The sequence below is a fragment of the Triturus cristatus genome, chromosome 6 (assembly GCF_964204655.1).
Source record: "Triturus cristatus chromosome 6, aTriCri1.1, whole genome shotgun sequence".
Classification (NCBI taxonomy): Eukaryota; Metazoa; Chordata; class Amphibia; order Caudata; family Salamandridae; genus Triturus; species Triturus cristatus.
In genome coordinates, this window is record NC_140589.1 from 30,917,903 (window position 1) to 30,939,821 (window position 21,919).

Genomic DNA, 21,919 nt, shown 5'->3' on the forward strand with positions numbered 1-21,919 from the left:
GGAGTTAGAATAGTAATTTTTACCCCTATACTATCTAATACTTACCTTAAATGCAATTTAACATTATGCGTTGTAATGGTATGCGTTGTAAAGGTAGTATGCATTGTAATGGAAATGCGTTGTAAAGGTAGTTTTTAAAAATGCGTTGTAGTGTCCTGCGTTGTAATGTCATGCGTTGTAATGGATTGTGCGTTGTAAAAAATGTGTTGTAAATGCATGCGTTGTAAAAGTGTGCGTTGTAACGACATACATCCTCAGGATGGAGATGTGGTAGTCTGGTCTTCAGAGTGTACAGGCATGCATGAGGAAACATTATGCGGTTATGGTCTACAATCATTATTCTAGTGGGTTGGGTTAATGCCTCCACATGTGGTGACTGATTCCCTGAGATCTTTCCCACACATCTATACATGTAAGATGGTAGAATGGGTGCTGGAGAAAATTGGGCTGTGATTGCACTTAAAGCCAATTAGCATCTACGCTCGGGTTTAACGCAGGAATCCCCTATTCTAGGACACATGCCTGTCTGTAGGTACGCTGATGTCAGGAGCACTGCTACTACCTGTAAACAAACATGGATTAGTAGTTATATACTGTTAGAAATGGTGTCTCTAGTTGGCAGCGATTTGCACTGTGTACAAGTAGGGAACCTCACTCTAGTCAGGTTAAGGGTGTCTCACAGCTTGAATAACCCTTTCTCACCCCCTCGGTAGCTTGGCACAAGCAAACAGGCTTATCTCAGAGGCTGTGTGTAAAGCATTTGTACATATAGACAAAGTAACACAGTGAAAACACTACAAAACGAGTCCACACCAGTTAAAAAAATATCCAATATTTATATGAATAGAACAAGACCAAAACAACAACAATCCATCATATACAAGTAAAGATATCACTTTTAAAGGTAAAATAAGTTCATTCAATAGAAATCTATTGAGGCATTTCTTTTAGCACAGAGTACCTTGGATGCCTCAAAATTCAATGGCAAAACAGGTGCAGGGGAGGTGAGGTGCCAGAAAAGCAAAGCTATGTGTTGGTTTCATACTCCCAGGGGAGGTGATGCATTGGCTCCTTACTGCCTGGGGAGATGATGCATTGGTTTCTTACTGCTACACAGGGGATGCGATGTATTGGTGCCTTACTGTCAGAGGAGGTGAATCACCGGTTCCTCACTGGAAGGGGAGGTGATGCGCCGATCTCCGTACAGTCAGCCTTGGTTCCTTACTGCTGGACAAACACGATGAAGAGAAGGCATTTGAGGGACATGGGTCAAAAATCCAGATGCACTGCATGGTTCTGGTGACGGCAAAGCAGGTGCTGCATCAACTTCACTGCCGTGAGGCATGCGATGGGTCGATTCTTCAGGGAGCTGCATTGGAGTTGAAGCGAGTGCCCCAGATGTCAGCTACATGGTGCTCGGGACTCGGGCTCAGGTGATTTTTCACCCGCAAGGTGGGTGCTGTGTTGATTCTACACCTGGTGCTGCATCAATTATTCAGACGCACGGTGGTGCTGCTTCGTGAAAACAGGCATAATAGTCGATGCATGGATTTTCAAAGCAGGTTACACTTCCAAGGACCCAGGAACTAGATGTGGCACCACTTGGCAAGCCTAGGCTCTCAGCAGAAGAACCCAGGCACTGGTAGGTGAAGTATTTGATGGCCCTGAGACTTTGTAACAGGAGGCTAGCACACACAAGTCCTTGGAGAACCATGGAAGCATGAAACAGAAATCAAAGTCCAGTCCACTCACTCCCAGGACATAAGCAGCAACCAGCAGGCAAGCATAACAAAGCAACAGGCAGGGAGGCAGTCCCTCCTACAGCACCTTGCTCTTCTTCCTGGTGGAATGTTCTTAGTCTAGAAGTGTTCAAATGTTGGGGTTTCAGAGGTCCAATACTCATATCCCTTTCTGCCTTTGAAGTACGCAAACGTCAAAGGGAAGTCGTTATAGTGCACAATACCCTGCCCTTCTCTGAGCTGGCTCCACACACACTACAGGGGGGTAGAGGGAGCTTTGTGTGAGGACAGGCACAGCCCTATTCAGGTGTCGGTGACAACTTCTCCCACCACTCTAGCTCAGGAAGGCCCATCAGCCTGGTGATGGTGTCATGTCCTTTAGGCTAGTCATGTCATATGTAAACCCTTTTTACAGGCATTGTCCTATCCACATGACAATAACAATCATAAACAGGTGACCTTTTACCAAACCATCTGCCTCAGATTATTCAACCATTTGATCCGATTACCAGTATCAAGCAAGATAAGTTCATCTAAAACAGCTGCGTACTTTTCTAACTCCCTGGTCCTTCGCAAGCGAACCCAAAAGAGTAATGGGCGCAGGCGCACTAGATCTTTGAAGGGGCGTCTGCCCATATCTAACCGTAGGGGAGTTAAGGGGGCGGAGACAGGAAGGGCAACCAGATCTCTCAAAAACTTATTTTCAGACATGATTAACTCAGGAGTGCTCTCGAACCCCCATAATTCGGAGCCATATAGGGCGGAAGGTAATACTTGGCCCTCATAAATTGCGAGAGTCGGAACCACAGGCTTGCTCATGGACTCTCGATTTTCTCTCAGGACCGCCCCTGAGACTCTTTTATGGTTTAACAGCATTTTGGCCAAGTGATCTTTCCAACTCATCCGACTATTAACCCTAACTCCCAAATAATCGAAAGAGTCTACCAACTCCAAAGGCTCACCATTAAGCGAGAGATTGTTCCTAAACCTAGTAGAAGGCGATAAGGCTATGAGCTTTGTTTTAGAGGTATTGATGGTAAGACCTCTGTCGATACAGAACGCGCTAAAGCGGTTTAGGAGCTTTTGGAGGCCTGAAGGGGACTTAGAGATCAGAATGGTATCATCGGCGAAGAGGAGTGTAGGGGTTTTTTCACCTGCCAGGGATGGCGCATCGGCCGGATCCTCTCTCAGATGGTCCACCACACCATTCACAAAGAGAGAAAACAGCGTTGGTGCCATGACACATCCCTGGCGTACTCCCCTCTTCACGGGTATCCTCTCTGTCAGTTGTCCTTGAGTGCCCCATCTAATCCTCGCATAATTCCCCTCGTGAAGTTTCACAATGAAGCCTAAGAGTGATCCTGGGATGCCCATCTTCTTTAAAACTTCCCACAGCCTTTCCCGAGGGACCAAGTCGAACGCCATCCTGAGGTCTATGAAAGCTAGGTATAAACTACCTTTATTGATGGTCACTGTCTTCCAATAGATCGCAAGGAGGCGGAAGACCTGGTCCATCGTGCCCACCTTTTGATGGAACCCGGCTTGGAAGTGAGACAAGATGTGTTCCTCCTCCATCCATACACCCACCCTCATGATAATGACTCTGCCAACCACCTTTTGGATCACGTCAATCAGACTGATCGGTCTGTAGTTGGCAGGGTCGTCTCTGGAACCCTTTTTAAACACAGTAATCACTTCGGCTCCCTTCCATGAGTCTGGCACGGGGAATCCCCTGGTGATCAAATTCATTATTTGGGCAATGAGTTTGGCCCACATTACGGGTTCTTCCAGAAGGAGATCTCCTGGGATCCCGTCGGGGCCGGCAGCTTTCTTCGGGGTCAAGTGTCTAATGGCGAGGACCACCTCGGAAGACAAAAACGGTTCTTCAAACAGCAAAGGGGAAGGAACCATGGATGCCGAATCGGGGGGAGGAGGATGGACCGCTTCTATCCCACCATACAGTGCAGAAAAATGGCAATGCCATTGCTGGCTTGTAATGTGATTAGCTAATGATGGCGAGTTACGCTGCCCAGTCTTATTGATCAATTCCCAAAACAGCAATGGGTTCTTACTTTTGGAAGCACATTTAAGATCCTGCCAGTATTTTTCCTCCCACTCTCGTTTGGCCTGCACCAGTACCCTTGCATAAACCTTTCTAGCTGCACTAACTAGGGGTTGACTCTTTTTACGCAAGGCCACTGTCAACTCTTTCCTTTTTGCCTTGCACTGGTCCGTATACCAAGGGTTACTGCTTTTGGGCGTTTTATTCCTCAAACTACCATTTTTGTCCTGGACTAAAAAGAATTTCCCTATTTCCTCTACTACGTTTTTATAAGCTTGTGTAAAGGGCAATCCCTGAGCACTACCTAATCCCGGTTCGAGATCCGTCAATACTCTAGTCAGGTCTACTACATACACCCTAATCTTTGCCAAGGCGTCAACCTGGGGTTGCACCTTGTCCCATTTCAACCTGCGGTTACCTTTATATGGGACGACCTCGTTGGTTGTCCTCAGGGGGACAATCCTATCTACGCCGTTTCGTTTACCCCACCTTAACTTCATACATAAGGGATTATGGTCACTATCCTGTTAGGCTACCACCTTCATATCTATTAGATCACACCACAGTGTGACGTCCAATAGAATGTAATCTATTCTGGATGGGCTGCTAAGTCTGTTAAAGGTCATTGCACCGTCGCTGTCGGAGAAAGTCCTACCGTTAAGTGCTATAAGATTGTGTTCCACAGTAAGGGCATTGATCTGAATTACCTTTGTTGACCATTTTTTGATTGGGGCTAATGTCAGGGTCGGAATAGACCATCTAGAGTCCTCCTCCTCAATACCCAAAGGGTCATCCCCACTGAGGGGTTCAAATGTGCAGTTAAAGTCACCCCCCACAATAATTTTTGAGGAGGGGGGGCAGTTGGCTATTGCCTGTTCTAAAATCGATACTGCACTTGACGTTGTATCCCCCGTGGTCCCTCTTGAATAGATATTGAATAAATCTATCCTACTACCCTTTTTTTGTCCCGCAAATGAGATATTTTGAATATCTCAACTCCCAGAATCATGAACAGAAACGTCCCAATTCAATGCAATTTTCACCCAAACTTGTAAACCCCCTGAAGGTCTACCCTTCCCACAGCCTTGAGCAGACAGGAAAAAGGTTGAGTAACCGGATTTGTGTACTGGAAGCAAACTCCAGGTTTCTTGGAACAAACATACATCGAATTGCTCGATGAAGGTGTTCCATTCTGGGAGATTCATCTTTTTGAGCAATCCAGCCACATTCCAGGATACCAAATGGATAACCATGGTGTCTAGTTCAGACAAGTCAGGAGTAGCCCCCTCATTCCCACCCTGCACCCATGGGATGAAGTTGATAGTAGAGTCTATTTGATATAATGAATTTGATGGTAAACAGCCTTCGACACTGCTACCCAGGGACTGAGGTTGAGTGGGGGTTACTGTCCTATCAATATCATATCCAATGGATTGCGTTGGGACCTTAATCCCAGTGTCAGAACCAAAGGTTTCCATGTGAATCTCACAATCACTGCCCTTTGTGCTGGCGGCACCTACTCGGCCCCCCAAGCTCGGCTTTTTCTGTAATCTTCAATCACAATCTTCCATGCCGGTAAGCACGTCAAACCTGTTTGCTACCTCTAAGGGGGTGAAGGGCCTCATATTGTCCCTTCTCCTATTAGTTATTCTGTTAGGTCTAGGGGATACGATGTTCCACCTTGAGGTGTCAACAGCAAAAGCTGTATAGGGGCCGGGTGCCAATTGCCTAGGACTGGGTACTCTCGGGGGGTTTGAGTAAATTGAAGCCTGTTTATTTATAAGGGGTAAGGGGAACACCACGGATCTAGGGTAAAAGTAAGTCAATGCACGGGGGGTGATACAGTTCTTACCACTTTCTGTGTACCAGTTCAGAATATAATCAACTGCGCGTGGATCTCTAAAATTTACTACAACTATATCTCCCTCGATGTCTTTATGTCTACTGCCCAACCAGGAGAGGCGCCTAACGTGAATTATCTCTCCGTTAATATTCTTTTCAATTGGTCTATATATACTGAGCCAATGCATGGTTTTATTTTTCAGCTGGGTAAATCCTTCTGTTTTATTATCAGCCAGTGACGGCACCCCCGTCAAAACAACCACCAACGGCACAGCTTCTGGGGGTAGATCAACTTGCGGCCCACTAGTCACTAAAGCCCTGTTATGGTTAGTATCTCCCCTCTCCTCCCGCTTATTCCCTTTGAATACATTAGCTCTGCCCTCCAAGGGGTCGCTAGGTGGATGCCCGACCAAGGTGTTCATACTCCTAGGTGGCGGTAGTCTTTGATGGTTGAGAGCCATCTGGTTAATAGGCTGGGGTATGGCTTTATTAACATTGGGTACAACAGTAGTGGGTAATGGATCAATAGAAATGGGAGGGGCATTCACCTGAGCTAAAAACGGGTCGGCCTTCCTGCTTATAGCGGATTCTATATCCGCAAGTCTTTCCTCCAACCTCTTTAAACTCTCGGTGATAGGAGAGATAAGAGACTTAATCAGATGGTCCAAAGTGTCAAGTTGGGCAACAGAAGGGGCTGCTAACGGCAGCGATTCAGCGGGAGAAGAGGGTATCTCGATAATGTTCTCCCCTGCTTCTTGAATGGTAAATGGAGCAGGGAGTGCCAAACTGGGCAATAATGCGGGTACATCTACTTTCCCCATTACAGTGTTAACAGCCTTCTTTGGTGGCTTCCCAAAGTCAGAGTGACTTATCATAGATTTGACCAGCGTCCCCCCTTTCTTACGTCTTTTTTTACTCGGTGGTGGGCCATGGATCTTGACCATTTTTGAGATCTTGGGAATCTTCTTCGCCTGCTTACCACAAGTCGTGGTGTGTTTGTTTGGAGCAGCAGGAATGCTAATAGAAGTATGAGAGGGGGTAACACTGCTATCATGATCAGTAGTGGCACAATGCGTAGGAGTGCAATCCCGTAACAAAAGGAGAACATTCTCCTGCGAAGGGAGGTCATCATTAACAATGGGACTGCCTCCCTCCCGGGTAGATGGCTGGGGTGTAGAGGCCTCGGGAACCCTAAGTTTTATATTTTCTACAGAGCGGCGACGCTCTGTCCTGCGCTTAGCCAAAATTGTTTCCATGACCTCGTCTGGCTGGACCCTTTTGAAATATTTGTCGAGAGAACCAAATGACATAGCCCCCGGCTTTGCGTTAGCGGCGTTGTCAGGGCTTTGGGCCATGACGGCAATTATACCCAGGTGCACAGGGTACAAAATGGCATGAAATATATTACAAGTTTAAATAGATTTAAATGTAAATAACCGGGCCCGGCCCGGCCTCACTCGGCCTCTGAGGGCCTAAGAGGGCCCGCCCTTTGCCCGGGCTTCGCCCCGGTCGGCGCCCCGCTCGCATCCCGCTCACGCGGGTGTTGAAGTGTCTTAGATAATGGGGGAGGAGTCAGGAAGAGGGCGCCAGGTGCAGGTGATGGAATGAGCGTGATGCACCCTGGGCCTCGCAGTCCTGAGTATAGTACCCCCGAAGTCCGTGACACACAGTTTCCCGCTTGGGAGTCCAGCAGCTCCGCACCTCTCCTCTGTGGAGTTCGTGGACCAACAGCAAGTCAGAGCCTACGAGCGGCTCCCGCGAAGCGGGGGCCGCGAGGCGTAATGAACCTTGGGGGGGAGGAGCCAGGAAGAGGGCGCCAGGTGCAGGTGATGGTATGAGCGTGATGCACCCTGGGCCTCGCAGTCCTGAGTATAGTACCCCCGAAGTCCGTGACACACAGTTTCCCGCTTGGGAGTCCAGCAGCTCCGCACCTCTCCTCTGGGGAGTTCGAGGACCAACAGCAAGTCAGAGCCTACGAGCGGCTCCCGCGAAGCGGGGGCCGCGAGGCGTAATGAACCTTGGGGGGGGAGGAGCCAGGAAGAGGGCGCCAGGTGCAGGTGATGGTATGAGTGTGATGCACCCTGGGCCTCGCAGTCCTGAGTATAGTACCCCCGAAGTCCGTGACACACAGTTTCCCGCTTGATGTCCAGCAGCTCCGCACCTCTCCTCTGGGGAGTTCGAGGACCAACAGCAAGTCAGAGCCTACGAGCGGCACCCCCTAGGAATATGCAAATGCTACCATTTTATCTGAACTGTATATGTTCATCTTATTAGCACTATGGTAGTAATGTTTCTACTATTTATTATATTGGTACTAGCAATCTCTTTCGTATGCTTCTGTCTCCTGATTGTCACAACACATATATTTTACACGAGACTGACACTGGAACAATAAATACTTATTGAAAACGTCCTAATCGCCATCCTGTGTATTTTCTGAGAATAAGTGAGCAATGGTGTCTGAGCGAAAAGCACTGTACTGTTTTCCACGATCCCTGACGAATCATGGTTGTCATGTTCAGTGGTTGCCCGAAACTACCTACACCACTGTAGAATATAGGGGAGTGGTAGTGGCACTGTAGAGCTAGCTAGTCTAACGGCTGGCATATCCTGTGGTGGTCCCTGGAGTCAGTTTGGACACCAAGCCCTCAGTCTAGGTCATCTAAAAGGTGCAGGTCCTGGGGGATTCCTAAGAACTACACAACAATGGCTCATCAGGATCTGCAAGGCATACCTCAGCTCCGTTTGTGTGACTGTCTACAGTGAATGCACAAGAGCCCAAATGTCAGCCAACCCAGATGTGGATTCTACAGACAGACAGAGTCTGTTTTGTTTGCTTTCAGCATAATTTGTCTTACTTGTTGCGCCTTATGAAGCAGGTTAAGATGTGTTATGGGTGGGTCTTACTGATTGCAGTCCAGGATCTGATTTGGTACACTTTCTGAAGTGGGTTAAATGTGGTGGTTGGCAGGGTCGGTAGCAGGCTACCCAAGTAGGTAAATATACTGTCTTTTTCAAAGTGTACTGGTATCCCCATGATTCTGATGTTGTCCGTGCAACAATGCTCTTGCAAATCAATAGTTTTTTTGTTGTAAGTTCTATATCTCTTGGCCCAAATCCAGTTGCTTGTCAAGAACAGTCTGGAATATGGTTGTCATCTCTTGGGGATTTTCTATCTGTGTTTGTTGTGGTTATTGTTGAATTGACAGTAATGTTGAATCCTTTAATGTTTCCCAGTTCTTTCATGAGTAATGGCAGAGCAGTATCTGGGATTTTGGGAGGATTTGGCATCCTTGTTGATTTTGCTTTTTGCTGGTTGCTTGACTATGGCCTCTAAGAATGAAAGCTGTCACACCGTTTGGCCTTGGACATATAGCGTACAGGGGCTTTGAGTATAAACGAATCAGCACAGGGTTCTAATTGGATATGATGACTCACTTACTGGGTGTGGCTAAAAGCACCGTCACTTCAAGAAGCTCAGTCTGATCTTTTGGTTTTGAGTACATGTCACCTGCCCGCTGCCTCGCTTATTGTGTGGGACTTTCCCTTCTTAGAGTGTATGATGTGTGTCAAGTGTACTCCTTGGAAAAGAGTTGTTCTCAGTGGGAGAGAATCTCACATCTTGAAGTAGCATCTCAGTCATTGAGGGTGAGCTTAAACCCATGGAGTACTATCACACACAATTGGTGTGAATCCCACTTCCAGGAGCACTGCCCCTGTTAAAGTTTATGGGTTTCACTCCTTTAAGCAAAGTTACATTTATCAGGTTTAATTCTCAGTCCTCACACCAGTTTTACCCAATGTATATAAGTTTTACTCCTTGGACCAGCGTCTCCCCCGCTGGATACATTTTTCACTCTTTGAACCACAGTCTTACCCGTTGAATACAAGTCTCATTCCTTGTACCAGTCTCACTCATTTTAAGTTGCCAGCAGGCCGGTTTCATTCTGTCATGACTAGTACTTTAATGTGTGCAGCTCCTATGGAAGGTTGGTCGGAAGGGTCCTGAATGATCAAGTTCGAGGGATCTGATGCTTCAGGAGCAAGAGCCCTCACACACCCTGAGGGGTCTCATGCTTTATCATTGGGCAGCTCCTCGTTGGACCGGCGCAGCAATGCCCAACGGGCCCCGCGAGGGGGCACTTTGCTGGAGTTCTTTTGAGCTGCTGTCTGTAAAGTGTAGGTGTAATGGTGAGGGTGTTGTGTGTGGGTAGAGTGCTGCAAAGTATCAAAAATAACTCTAGGGATTTGTCAAAAGGGTATTTAATGTGTTGAACCCTAGGTTATATTAAAAACAGGAGTGGGTTTAGGTGGGTATAATGATCCACCTTAGCACAAGGTGTAAATAATGGTCAACATGTTTCTTGCCGGTGAAGTCTGGGGACATAAAGGCAATTCGTCAGGACCAGGAGAAAAACATACTAAACTACTCCTAAGTGAACAGGTAAGTACACATGTCTTGCTTAGTGCCATGCTGTCCATGCGTAAAAAAGATATAGAGTATGCCTTAGTGCGTTCAACAATAATGCCGACCTGGAAGGGAAAGAAGAGGGGTAGGCAGGGAAGGGATGAAAAGGCACCGCACTAGTACATACATAATGCAATAGGGGTGTCCGTGCCCAACTAGGTAAGTATACCTGGTGATCGCATGTTCAAGTCAAGTGCCTGGCTGGTCTAGTGGTGCGTCCCAATCACTATCCAAGGATAAGGATCGTAGTGGCTAAACGGTCTTGAGACAAGGCTGGTGTTAGGTATTAGATCCTGTTGGTCTAAAGTCGGGACATCCGGAACCCACATCTCCTTTAAGCTACTGGCTGGCAAGCCTACATGCTGCTCAGGCATACTAAAAATATATTACACTTAAATGTTGCTGTGTGGTGGTGGCCAAAGTGTTAACATATATACATCTCCTCAATGTACACAGCTAGTAAGGATTGCTGCTGTATATTCATGCTGATAATATGTGCCACTCTGGTGTTCACGGCTGTGGCAGGGTATGATAACATCCATGTTGTCAATATATAAAGACCGGTATGGTGGGTGCTTGAAAATTATTGAAATTGTGAGGAGGCTCGTATGCGCTATGAGGGGTATAACCAGATGTAAAGATTCTTACTGCTAGGATCGGGGGGAAAGGCTCCAAAGAGCCGATGTGGAGTTGTGCAAAAGCGTCCTCCCGCCGATGGAATGAGGGTCAAAAAGTAACTGTGCAATGCCCAAAGTGATGGCAAGCAGTTAGAGGGAGGAAAGTCATAATAAAGGAGGTACTTACAATTACAGATCGTCGCAGGAAAGTGTCCCACCTACCTGTTTTCTCTGCTCGGCTCGAGTGCGTCCTGTCTCGTGGTCTGAGGTACAAGTAGTGTCAGGTGAAAAGGGTTAGTTGTGCCTCTGGACTGAATCCAGGCTCTGTTAGTAGAGCACAACGGTCACAATATTGGGTATAGTGGAGGTGCTGACAAGGGGGCCATCTTGGAGTGGTAAAGATGCCGAGAAGGCGGGAACCATATTGGAAGGGTGAACATGTCCAAAAAGGGGGTATGTTCCTCATGGTGATCATACAATACCCTATCACAATCATGATATATATGGGCCTAGCAGAGTGCATGAGAGTGTGCATTTATATAAAAGCGTGTGGTGGTCATGTAGTCATGGCCGGTAGGTAGACTAACAGTGTTTTAAGTGACATAGATGCTGAGTCAAAACCAATATTACTGATTACTCACTAGTTGTATTATGGGTCAGATCGAGTGGAAGCCAGTGTGTCAGTTATGAATCTCTCCCCAGGCGATGTCATCATTTAAACCTGTGATCTGGGTAGATAAGCGGAAAATCCATCCTTGCTCCTTCTGGAACAGGTAGTGTTTAGTCGCATGTGGATTCATTTCCAGTACTGTCCAGGAGAGATGGTCTGGAGAGTGTGATGTCTCAATGAAACGTGTGCTCAGGTTGGTCGTCAATTTTTTGCATTGTATGTTGCTGTGATGTTTCATTATTCTGGTTTTTAATATCTATGTGGTCATACCTACGTACCGCATATTACATGGGCAGGTGATCATGTAAGTGCAGTGCGTGGAGTTGCAATTGGAGTGCGATCGTTGTGTCCATGTCTGGTGCTCATTTAGTTGTATGCTTTTTGATGTTTTTGTCAGTGCACAGACCCCGCATGAGCCGAACAGAAAATGTCCAGTAATGGGAGGTAGACCCCACAAAGATTGTTGCGTTTCTTTTTGTACAGACTTAGGTCTCGCCTGGACTATGGTGTCTCTTAAATTCCATGTGCGTTTAAAGGAGAACCTGGAGGGGCTACTGTCGCCTCCCTGTCTGCAGAATGCCCCAATGTTTTTTGATCGCTTTTGTTATCTGATTTAATTGGGGGTAAATGATGCTACACATGTGAGAATGTCTTCTTGTTTTTTGGGGTGCGTTTCCAAAAGTGAGGGTCTGTTTGTTGTCAGGCTTGCAGCTTGCAGCCTGTTGGTCGAAATCAGGCAGGCACTACAGTTACTGTGTATTAATTGCCCACAAGGTAAGTTATCCCTCAGATGTTTAGTGTGATGGTTGTCGTATCGTAAAAGACTGTTACAGTCAGTAGTTTTTTTTATATGTGGCGGAGTGGAGGTGACTATCCTGAAGGGTGATCAGAAGGTCTAGAATGCGTAGATTGTCGTCAGACACAGTCTTGTAAACCGAAGGAATGGGTCAAGAGTATTGATCCAATCATAAAATGTGTCACAAGTGGCCATCTCCCCCTTCCAGAGACTCAAAATGTCATCTATGTATCGACTCCACACGATAATGTTAGACGAGTATGGGTTTCGGTCACCTTGGATAAAGATCCTCTTGAAATTGGTCATGTACAGGCAAGCCAGACTTGGGGCGAAGGTACTCCTCATCTCGCTTGTGCACCTCCTGGCAGTGCGACACACACTCTTGCTCAATTAACACCTTAGGCCGAGCTGACTGTTTTTTTGACCCACTGTGTCATAACGCCGACCGTCGGCACTAACCGTGGACCTTTCATCAGCTGGCTCCTTCTGGACCAGCCCACTCCTTTGAGTTTCACTCCCTGTTCAGTGCTGCTCGCCGACACGCCAGCGAGGATTCCTTTCCTCTGACCTAGCACCCATGATGTGACTACATGTACCTAGGCACGCTTTTTCTAAACTACAACTCCCAAGTACCCCGATCTGTCTCAAAGGAAGTTGACGCTCCGTTATAAAGAGCACGTTTAATCCCACAGCGTATCCTGCCAGCTGGACGCATGCCCACGAGACCCTGCTACATCAGAGCAGTAAGTTACTTTGCGACTATTGCCCAGGTGGCGTGACCATCCAGGCTTGCCCGAGCTACGACCCGCATCCTCCAGGCTGCTGTCGCACCTCAAACTTTCAGACAGGGACCATCCCCTTGTTTTGTCTTCTTGACCCGGTGGCGCAACTACCTCAGCCTTGCTCGCACCCTCCAGGCAGTTGCCGTGTCACGTACTTCCCGACAGGTGTCCTCCTGCCTCGCATACCCCTGTTTGTCTGTTAGGCTCCCACAAGGGAGAGCCGGCTACCATGTTATCGGTGCGCTTCACACGCCCGTCCAGACCCACGTCAAGCACCGCGAGTCTGCCATTCTATTGTCCCACCTCAGGGCTTCTACCCATATGGATGCACCTGTTGCTCCCTACATGATTGCCAGCGCATGCACATGCTGCCTTAAGTTCAGTTTGGTTTTTGCCTCCCTAACGGCGCACATAAGCTATTACTGGTCCTTTCAGGCGCAGCCGCTCTGAGTCCAAATTTGGGTAATTGCAGTCTGACCCCTGGTCACACAAAGGGGATCTTGTGGCACGTCATGATCCTACAATACACTGCTTTGACAGATCACATTGATGTAGCATGAGTTTCTCCCTCTCTCCACTCTGTACCCATCTCTCTTATAAGCACCCCTTCACTAAGGTATACTCCTGGCTATGTCGGTACTGCTGTTTGAGCAAACCATGGCCCTCTGCCTGCCCCTTTCTGACCAATGAACATCTGAGCTCTGTCAGGTCTTTGTTCTCTTCCTTCTCTCACTCCCTCGCTGACACCTCTTATTCTCCTCTCCAGGTTGGGTTAGCGTACGTTCCTTTGGCTAAAAAAGCCCTGGACAGAAGCGGTAACTATATCAACCTAAATAGGTGAGTGCCGCCTTGTACCAATGTTATAATACTTATAATTGTGTCTTTACCCAGCACTGGGCATTTTAAAGGCCATTTGATCTGAATGTGGCATAACCTAGCACCTGCACCATTGGTGTTTTTTGTTTTTTGTCTCACTACAGGTCCTAGCGGTGAACTCACTGAACACACGAATCTCTGGTTCAGTATACATCACTGTTTTTTCGAATTTCTTTTACACATTCACTTTTTGCAGTAGCTGTTTCTCTGATCCTGATGATGCCAAGACACTTTGATAGGTCACTAAAGGCCGAAACATGTTGATCCTGTTAATGCAGCTGTTTTGAATTCTGACAGTCTCATTACCCAGCTTATTGTTTTTAATCCTGTCACAGGGTAGCTGAATAAAGTTTCTGATAGCTAGCTCTGTAGGCAGTTTTAACTCACTTTCACATTCACGCTCGCACTGCATAAAACATTTATTCACACACCACGCTCACAAAGGGTTTTTTAGTACAACTCATGTGCTCAAATTGAAAAAACATCCCTGAGCTCCTCCCTCGTAGGGAGGGGGTTGTAGCCCGTGCCAACATCAGGTTCTGGATGCGAGAAGGCACCCCTATGATGAAGCATGACACCACAGGTGTGTGAGGGGAACCATCCTTAAAAAGGTATACCTTCCCCGCGCCACTCTGTCCCTATATAGGTGTTTGGCATATTCAGTAGTTTTATACGCTGGACCCGTGGGCTCTTTGTGAGTTGGAAATGATTAGTGGGGAGTGCGCCCACGCTGGTCCTTAAACCTCCTCCAGGCCCTCTTTTTGTGTTAACACTCCCCATGGAAGTGCCTTGTGTCTAATGGTAGAATTTGTCTCTAAACTGGAATAAATTCTGTTTGAGCGCTATGGTTGCACACTCCAAAATGAAGTTTATGGGTGTGGTCGATGTCCATGTTTCAGATAGTAATATCTGTTCTACTACCTCTAGAGTAGTGTCTTGAGGGATGTTAGTGAAGAGGGCTTCTACATCGAGTGTCACTAGAAGGTCTATCTGGACCTCTGACTTGTTGGTCTCCGTAATCAGGTTTAGAAAATCCCTTGTGTCCTTGGAAAGTAGGGAGTTTTTTTTAACAAGGGGTCTTAGGAAGTGGTCTCAGAAGATACAGAGTGGCTCAAGTAGGGACCCGATTCCCCATACAATCGGTCTCCCTGGTGGTGACGTGACACCCTTGTGTATTTTAGGGAGAGTATAGAAATAGGGGGTATTGGAGTTGGCATTGACCAGAAAATCAGCCGGACCAAGAATAAGGCTGATTTTCTGGACACGAGGGATGTTCTAAACCTGATTACGGAGGGTAATAAAATGTTTTTTTACTGTAGCTCAGCCCGAGAGAGATGCATATAATATCTTCTAATTTTTTATCCGTATAGTCTACAATTAAAGGGAACTGGATGTGTACTTCTAGGAGCCTTTGAATTGTTTTAACTGAATGTACGACAGACATATTTTCAGAAATGTTTGTTTTATTGATTCCTTGATTGATTATTGAATTAATGTATTTCTCGCTGGACTGAAAGTATGATTACAATAGTCAATCTGTATGCTTGCAACATAATACTTTATATAGTTGTCTTAAATAAAAGGGCTCCTGTAGAACATCCCTGACAATTCTTTTGCGAGTTGATGTTTGCATCTTCAAGAGATCCTTAAGCAAGAGTAGATGATGTTCTTTAATAATAAAATTGATTCAATCATAATGTTTCTGTAAAGCACTTCTCCGCAGCCATCTTGAGCAGCCTATTTGGACCCTCATTTCTAGTGATTTGCTGTAAAACAATTCAGCAAGTCCTTTTGCTGCACTGTCCTATGACAAAGTGAAAGGGCAGAAAGGCACCGTATTTATACATACATTCCTGTCATTTCCCCCTGCACTGGCGTCATTTTGGCAGCTTAGCACCAACACAGGCACCCTTGCACCATGGTGCAAGTGTTGACAGCAGGATTGTTTTTGTGCAAAAGGGGCACCTTTATGTGCAAAAACGATCCTGAGAGATATTTTCTCCTTTCTATGTGAATGTAGCACACGTGAAAAAAGGGAAAGAAATGAGGCGAAATAAAGGGGCATATTTTGTAATGCTCTGGCGGCACAAACGCCAAAATCATATCTATGGAGCCTTGCAAAGCCACTTTGCATAGCTTTGAATGGCCTCAAAGATATGGAGCGCTATCATATACAATAGGTGCGAATGCCACTTCCAGGAACACTGCATGGGTTAATGTTTGGGGGTTTCTCTCTTTTATACAAAGTTACATGAATTGGGCGGGGCACTAATTCCTTGCACAGGTTTTACCTGCTGGATATAACTTACATTCCTTGGACCACCATCTCACCCATTGAATACAATTATACAATTATCCCTCTGTTGAGCACAGTATTACCCGTTGGATACAAGTCTCACCCCTTGTACCAGAGTCTCACTCATTTAAGGTTGCCCGCTGGCTGGGTTTATAGCGTCATGACCAGCACTTTAATCTCCCAGCTCCTCCAATAATTAGAAAGCTCATCTAAGGTCAGACATGTTTCCCCTTCTCAGTATGTACTTTAAACAGTAGATGAAAGAAGGAAACACTTTAAAATCTGATTTGGAGCTCCCTTAATGGAAGTAAACAATGACAAAAAGGCCATTTAAACATTAATGCAGATAGTTTTAAAAACTTTCTGTTTGAGCATCATATCTGGGCCTTTGCAGAATCTTAAAACGTGAACAGATCTCTGTTTTCTTTTCTTTGGAAAAGGCGTCAATCCTACACCCATTAAACATAAGTCTCACCCTTTGAATTACAGTCTCACTCACTGGGTGTACATGTCATTCCCTTCAGTATGGCCTCGCCCATTGAGCATGAGTGTCACTCTTGACCAGGCTTAGCAGTTTCATGCAGTCTCATCCTTCAAGTTCATGGTGTCACCGTCTATCTTCATTCTGGACATTTAAGGTGTCTTCCCAGTGAAGCAGAGTGACATGAATGCATGTTTGCATGCGTTACTTTGGCTCTGCCCGATTGTTAAGGGTTTGGGGTTTCTGCACCTTGATTTACCAGGTTTGGAAGAAACTGAGCCAAAGATTCTGATTGGAAAAATCACATGATAACTTCTGCTGCAGCAGCGATCAAATCTATGCCACTTTTTATTTCCAACAAGGGGAAGCGCGCTTCCACCGGTTAAAAAGTCCCCTTATCTCTTTTACTCCCCACCTTTACCTCCTCACTCACCACTACCCCATGTTTCAGCTCTCACTGACATTTACCACATGCTCTAAAGAGGTGGCAAATGCATGCAGTAAAACTGCATGGAATCTGGTGCTTTTATACCTCTGAAGAATCAGCCCCACACAGTAATTCCTTCTTTCAAGGGATTTTGCTTGCATTTGCAAGACACAAGTAGGCACCCCTGTTGACCCCTTAAACTTGTGGCAGGCACCTTGTGGTGCCTGCCACGGGGTGCAGGAATTAACTGCACCTCCCATTTTACAATGGGAGCATGCATTCTGGAGGTTTAAGGCTGGAATGCATGCTCCCATTGTAATATATAAGATTGCGACCGAACAGTGTTTGGTCGCATCATAATGGGCTGGTCGGGACCGCCGACTGGGTGTCGGTGGGTCCCATGACCGATGCAGTGTCAGACGGAAGTGATTCCGCCCGACATCGTAATCAGGTCCTTAGTGTCTCAGGCAGTGTTGCTTTTTAATTCAGACTTTAGCTGTTATGCTCACATTATTGGATCTAACTGTCCACAATCTCACCCCCAATTTGACTGTATGATAACAGTTAGCATCTAATCATCTCTTACCTGTGTGCCTATCGTAGAGGTGAACTGTGAGTGGTCGTAGGCCCAGCCATGCTGGCAGCTCAGCAGGGAGGAGGCGTTGGTTGATCCCCAGTTGGAGGTGTTGGTTGGTCCCACAGTGCTGTTGTTTGGTGGTCTCCAGGGAGAGTTGTTGGCTGGTCCCCAGGTTGAGTGATTGGGTGGTCCCCACGTGGAGGCTCTGAGTGGTCCCCAGGAGGAAGTGTTGAGTGGTCCCCCTATGTAGTCATGGGGTTGCTTCCAGGTAGCATTCTCCAGCAGGTGCCACTGGGGCTCTCTGTACATCTTGCAGGAGCTGAAGGTCCCATCAGGCTCCCTGGGGATGCTAATGAGCAGCAGCTCCTCCTCTGTGAGGTTCCCAAACTCATCCTGATCAGAGAGGGCACAGTGGTGGGGGGGCACCGCTGCCAGGAAGTTGTTCAGCAGGAAGTGGACAGGGACGATGGTTCGGGCAAAGGCCAAGAAAAGCAAAATCAAGACCTGGAACCTTCCAAAGCCTCCTGCATCAAGAAGGAGGTCATCAAACTTCATCCTGAGCTGCATTGCCTCTGATGGGGAAGAGGGAAGGAGAACTCAAGGCAGTGCCAGGGATCAGTGAAAGATTAGGGAACTTTATCGCAAGCAGAGCCCCACTGTGGCAAGAAAGGAAGAGCCGGCTAGGGAGAGGTGAAAGGTCCCAAGCATAAAACGTTATGCTAGATGTAGAGAGGAGAGAAGCTGAAATGGTTGACCTTAGTTGGGAATCAGAGGTGCATTCATAGATGGGGGGCTTCCCTCAACCCCCTGGACAGTGAGGCAGGAGTAGCGGGAGGGATGGTAACAGCTAGGTGTGTGAAGGAGCGCAGGATGAAGGAAGAGCTGCCAGTACCTGTTGGCACATATGTAGGCTTCAAGGAGGACAGATAGAGGGAGCTGTCTGGAGAGGATGCACAGCCCATGAGCAGCACTGCACAACTGGGGTCAGAGATCACTATGAGCAGCAGTGAGTTAAGAAGCTCCAAGTCCTGATGGGAGGCGGAGATTCCTGTGACCGAGAGGGGCTTCCCCAACAGGTCTGGTTATTGAAGGGAGTGATGGAGGGATTATATGCCAGAGAGAGCTGCCCTGCCTCTGAGATCCAGGGAGGTTTTCATATATGTGAGTGCCCCAGAGAGGATCCTCACATTTTGATGACTCCGCCGAGCGGTAACAAACAAGGACATTCACACCTCAGGCAGACAATCTAAACCTACAGGTGTTTAAAACATTTAATTGATTTTAATTCATTCCAGCCTCAAGAGCTCCTCAAGGTAAACAAAGGGAGGAGGACGAAACCAGCTCCAGCACAAAAACATCCCCTTTGTGGGAGCGCTGTGCTGTGTGCACATTGCTCACTGACTAAGCTTGCTGCATGTATGTAGCTCACTCACTGAGCCTATTCCCAGAAGCCACTGACAGCCTATTGCATGCTCATAGAGTGCCGACTGAGCTCTTACTTGCACGCAACTCATTGACTGAGCCTTCTGTGTGCACACAACACCTCACTGAGACTACTATGTGCAGACTGCTCGCTTGCTGCTTTCACACTGCTCACTGGCTGAGCTTGCTGTATACACGCATCTTGCTAACTAAGCCGGCCATGTGCGCACACTAAAGTATTTTTAAAAATGATTAATCAAATGCTTGATTTAGTTTCAGCCACTGGTAATTACTCCAACCGCATCGCACTCCCTTACTATTTGTCACACCATGTCACTTCCGTTTGAACCCAGCAATTTGCAAATCAGTCTTGATCCTGTTCCAGTAGAAACAGTCCAGCATGAAATGCCAAGCCAGGTCCTCCCTGAACCGAAATGCAACCACCCCAGGATCAACTTCACTCTTCTTATGGGCTCATCAGCAGGGTATAGTTTTATTCTAAATCACAGAGTTCGCACAGGACCCAGGTCTGTGCATATCCGTTCCACTTGGGGTGACACACTAAAGTATACAAAAAAGTGATGGGTAGAATACTTGCATTCACCTCAGCCACTGTTAATTACTTGGGCTACATCAGCTGCAGACATCTTTTGATTCCTTCCAGACATCCCTTCAAAATGGTTACTGTATGGATCGTAGGGCACAGCTATGTTTTCTGGTGCAAAAGGAATGCTGAATACAGATATATTGACAAAAACCTAGGTTTGCAAAATTTGGATATTAAATGGTTTCCACAGAGAGGATTAAAGTGGCACCAATTGATACCTTTGGTTGAAAACATTTTGCCTCTCCAACCCCCTGACCTCATGATTGTACACTGTGGTGGCAATGACCTAGGCACATTGACCGGGGTTGGGCTGGAAATGCAAATGAAGGACACCTTTGCACAGTTGATGTTGCTTTTGCCTCAAACTGTCTTTGTATACTCTAATATATGCCAAAGACAGAAATGGAAGTGGTCAAATCAATTCTGTCCTCTGATTGAGAAAGCTGGGAAGAATATCAATAAAGCTGTTTCTGCTTACCTCAGAGATCATAGAATGGGGTCCATCTATAGCAACAATCTACGTTTTAATATGGATGACATCTATAGAAGTGATGGAGTACACTTCACAGATCAAGGAAAAAGAGATTTCTCAACAACCTCAAGCTCTGCATCCGCACAGACATATAGCTCCAACAAAGTCATAATGAAAACACCTGCAATGTAAAACGACCAAGATGCACCCAACAGTGTTACGGGCGCATCCTAATACTCATGGCGGGACCGCCGCAACTTCGGCGGTCGGTCCCTGGATCCGTTGTGATGGCAGGTGGACTTTGTTCACCCGCCATCGTAATGGACCCCTTAGTTATTTTAATAAATACCTCTGCGAAACCACAAACCCCAGGTGCCTTGCCAGTTGAAATACTGTCAATTGCCCTAGCTATTTCTTCTGTGATAATCTTCCCTTCAAATGTGTTAGATTGGTCTACTACAAGTTTGGGCAAGTGGAGTAAGTCGTAAAATGTGTCCAGCTCAGTTTGCATAGAACAGGTTTCACAGGTATTTAGGGATTCATAATATTTCTGATATTTTGTGGCTATATACATTGGGAATATGAGAAGTTTCCCTTCAGTGTTGAGAACTGCACAGATTGTTCTAGACAACTAATTTTGGTGAAGTTACACAGCCTGCAAGTGGCCCACTTTCTGCCCTCTTCCATAATGTTTCTGTAAAGCACTTTGCTGTAATCTATTTCACTTGATATGTTCGGTTCCCCCCCTCCCCTGCTCATCCCTTGGTCTTTCCCCTCCTGTTTGGCCAACATTCCAAGGTGCCCTCCAGAGAGCTGCCTGGAACCTGTGGTGGTGAGAAGACTAATAGAGAAGAAGTACCTTCATACCTTACATTTGTCTTCATTTCAACACTGGCGACGAGGGTGGGATTGTGTTCCTCCAGATCCTTACCGATGATGAGTATGTCATCTTGAAAACAGAGTTTTCTTGGAAGGTCCTTCAGAACATGCTAGATGATTCTTTGGAATGCAGCCGCCGCAAATGCCAACCCAAAAGGCATTAGAAGGAATTGGAATGCTCCTAGAGGTGTCACAAATGAGGTGAGGTGGTGTGAGTCAGGGTGAAGCTCCACCTGGCGGTAGGCTGAGGATAGGTCAAGAACACTGAAACAACTTGCACCTTTGATAAGAGTAAGGACCTCATGAATGCGTGGAAGAGGGTGCCTGTCCACCCAGATGTCCTCATTAAGGTCCCTGTGGTCAACACATAGCCTGATATCTTTACTAGATGCTTACATTGTGAGGACAATGGGGGCCAACCATTGTGAGCACTCAATGGGTTCAATCACCCCCAGAGACAGGAACCTGTCTATCTCCGTACTATGTGGAGCATGCATCAAATGGGGAATGGGTCTAGCTTTGTGTGCTACCGGCTTTGTGTTGGATTTTAACTTGATGGAGTGTTGGTAACCCTTAACCCCTTCAGTGCCCATGACGAGCTGGACTCGTCATGGAGCACAGTCGCGCTGTGCCCATGACGAGTCCAGCTCGTCATGGGACCCACCCTTGGGGGAAGCGCTGGCGCTCCCCCCGTGATTCCGCGCTCTTTTTTTTTTTGCTGGGGAGGCAGGGGAAGACCTTCCCCTGCCTCCCCCGCCCCCCGCCCGCGTCATCAATGACGTCAGCGCGGGAGGCGCGCTGACGTCACCGGAGGCTTCCCCTTTGCTCTCCGAGGCGCTGGAAGCCATTTGCTTCCTGCGCGTCGGAGAGTAAAGGTCAGTTTTGGGGCTGGGGAGAGGGTATTAG

The 21,919-nt window shown here is 47.0% G+C and overlaps 1 protein-coding gene across 1 annotated transcript in view; it reads right to left on the bottom strand.

The window, feature by feature from the left end:
• The window catches only part of LOC146813686 (solute carrier family 22 member 7-like), a 401,617-nt gene extending 382,823 nt beyond the window's left edge, over positions 1 to 18,794 (bottom strand). The window contains exon 1 of the mRNA XM_085610179.1: positions 17,643 to 18,794. Coding sequence (XP_085466305.1) covers positions 17,643 to 18,200 — 558 coding nt within the window. The 5' untranslated portion in view covers positions 18,201 to 18,794. The remainder of the gene's footprint in view (positions 1 to 17,642) is intronic.
• Positions 18,795 to 21,919: the final 3,125 nt, after the last annotated feature.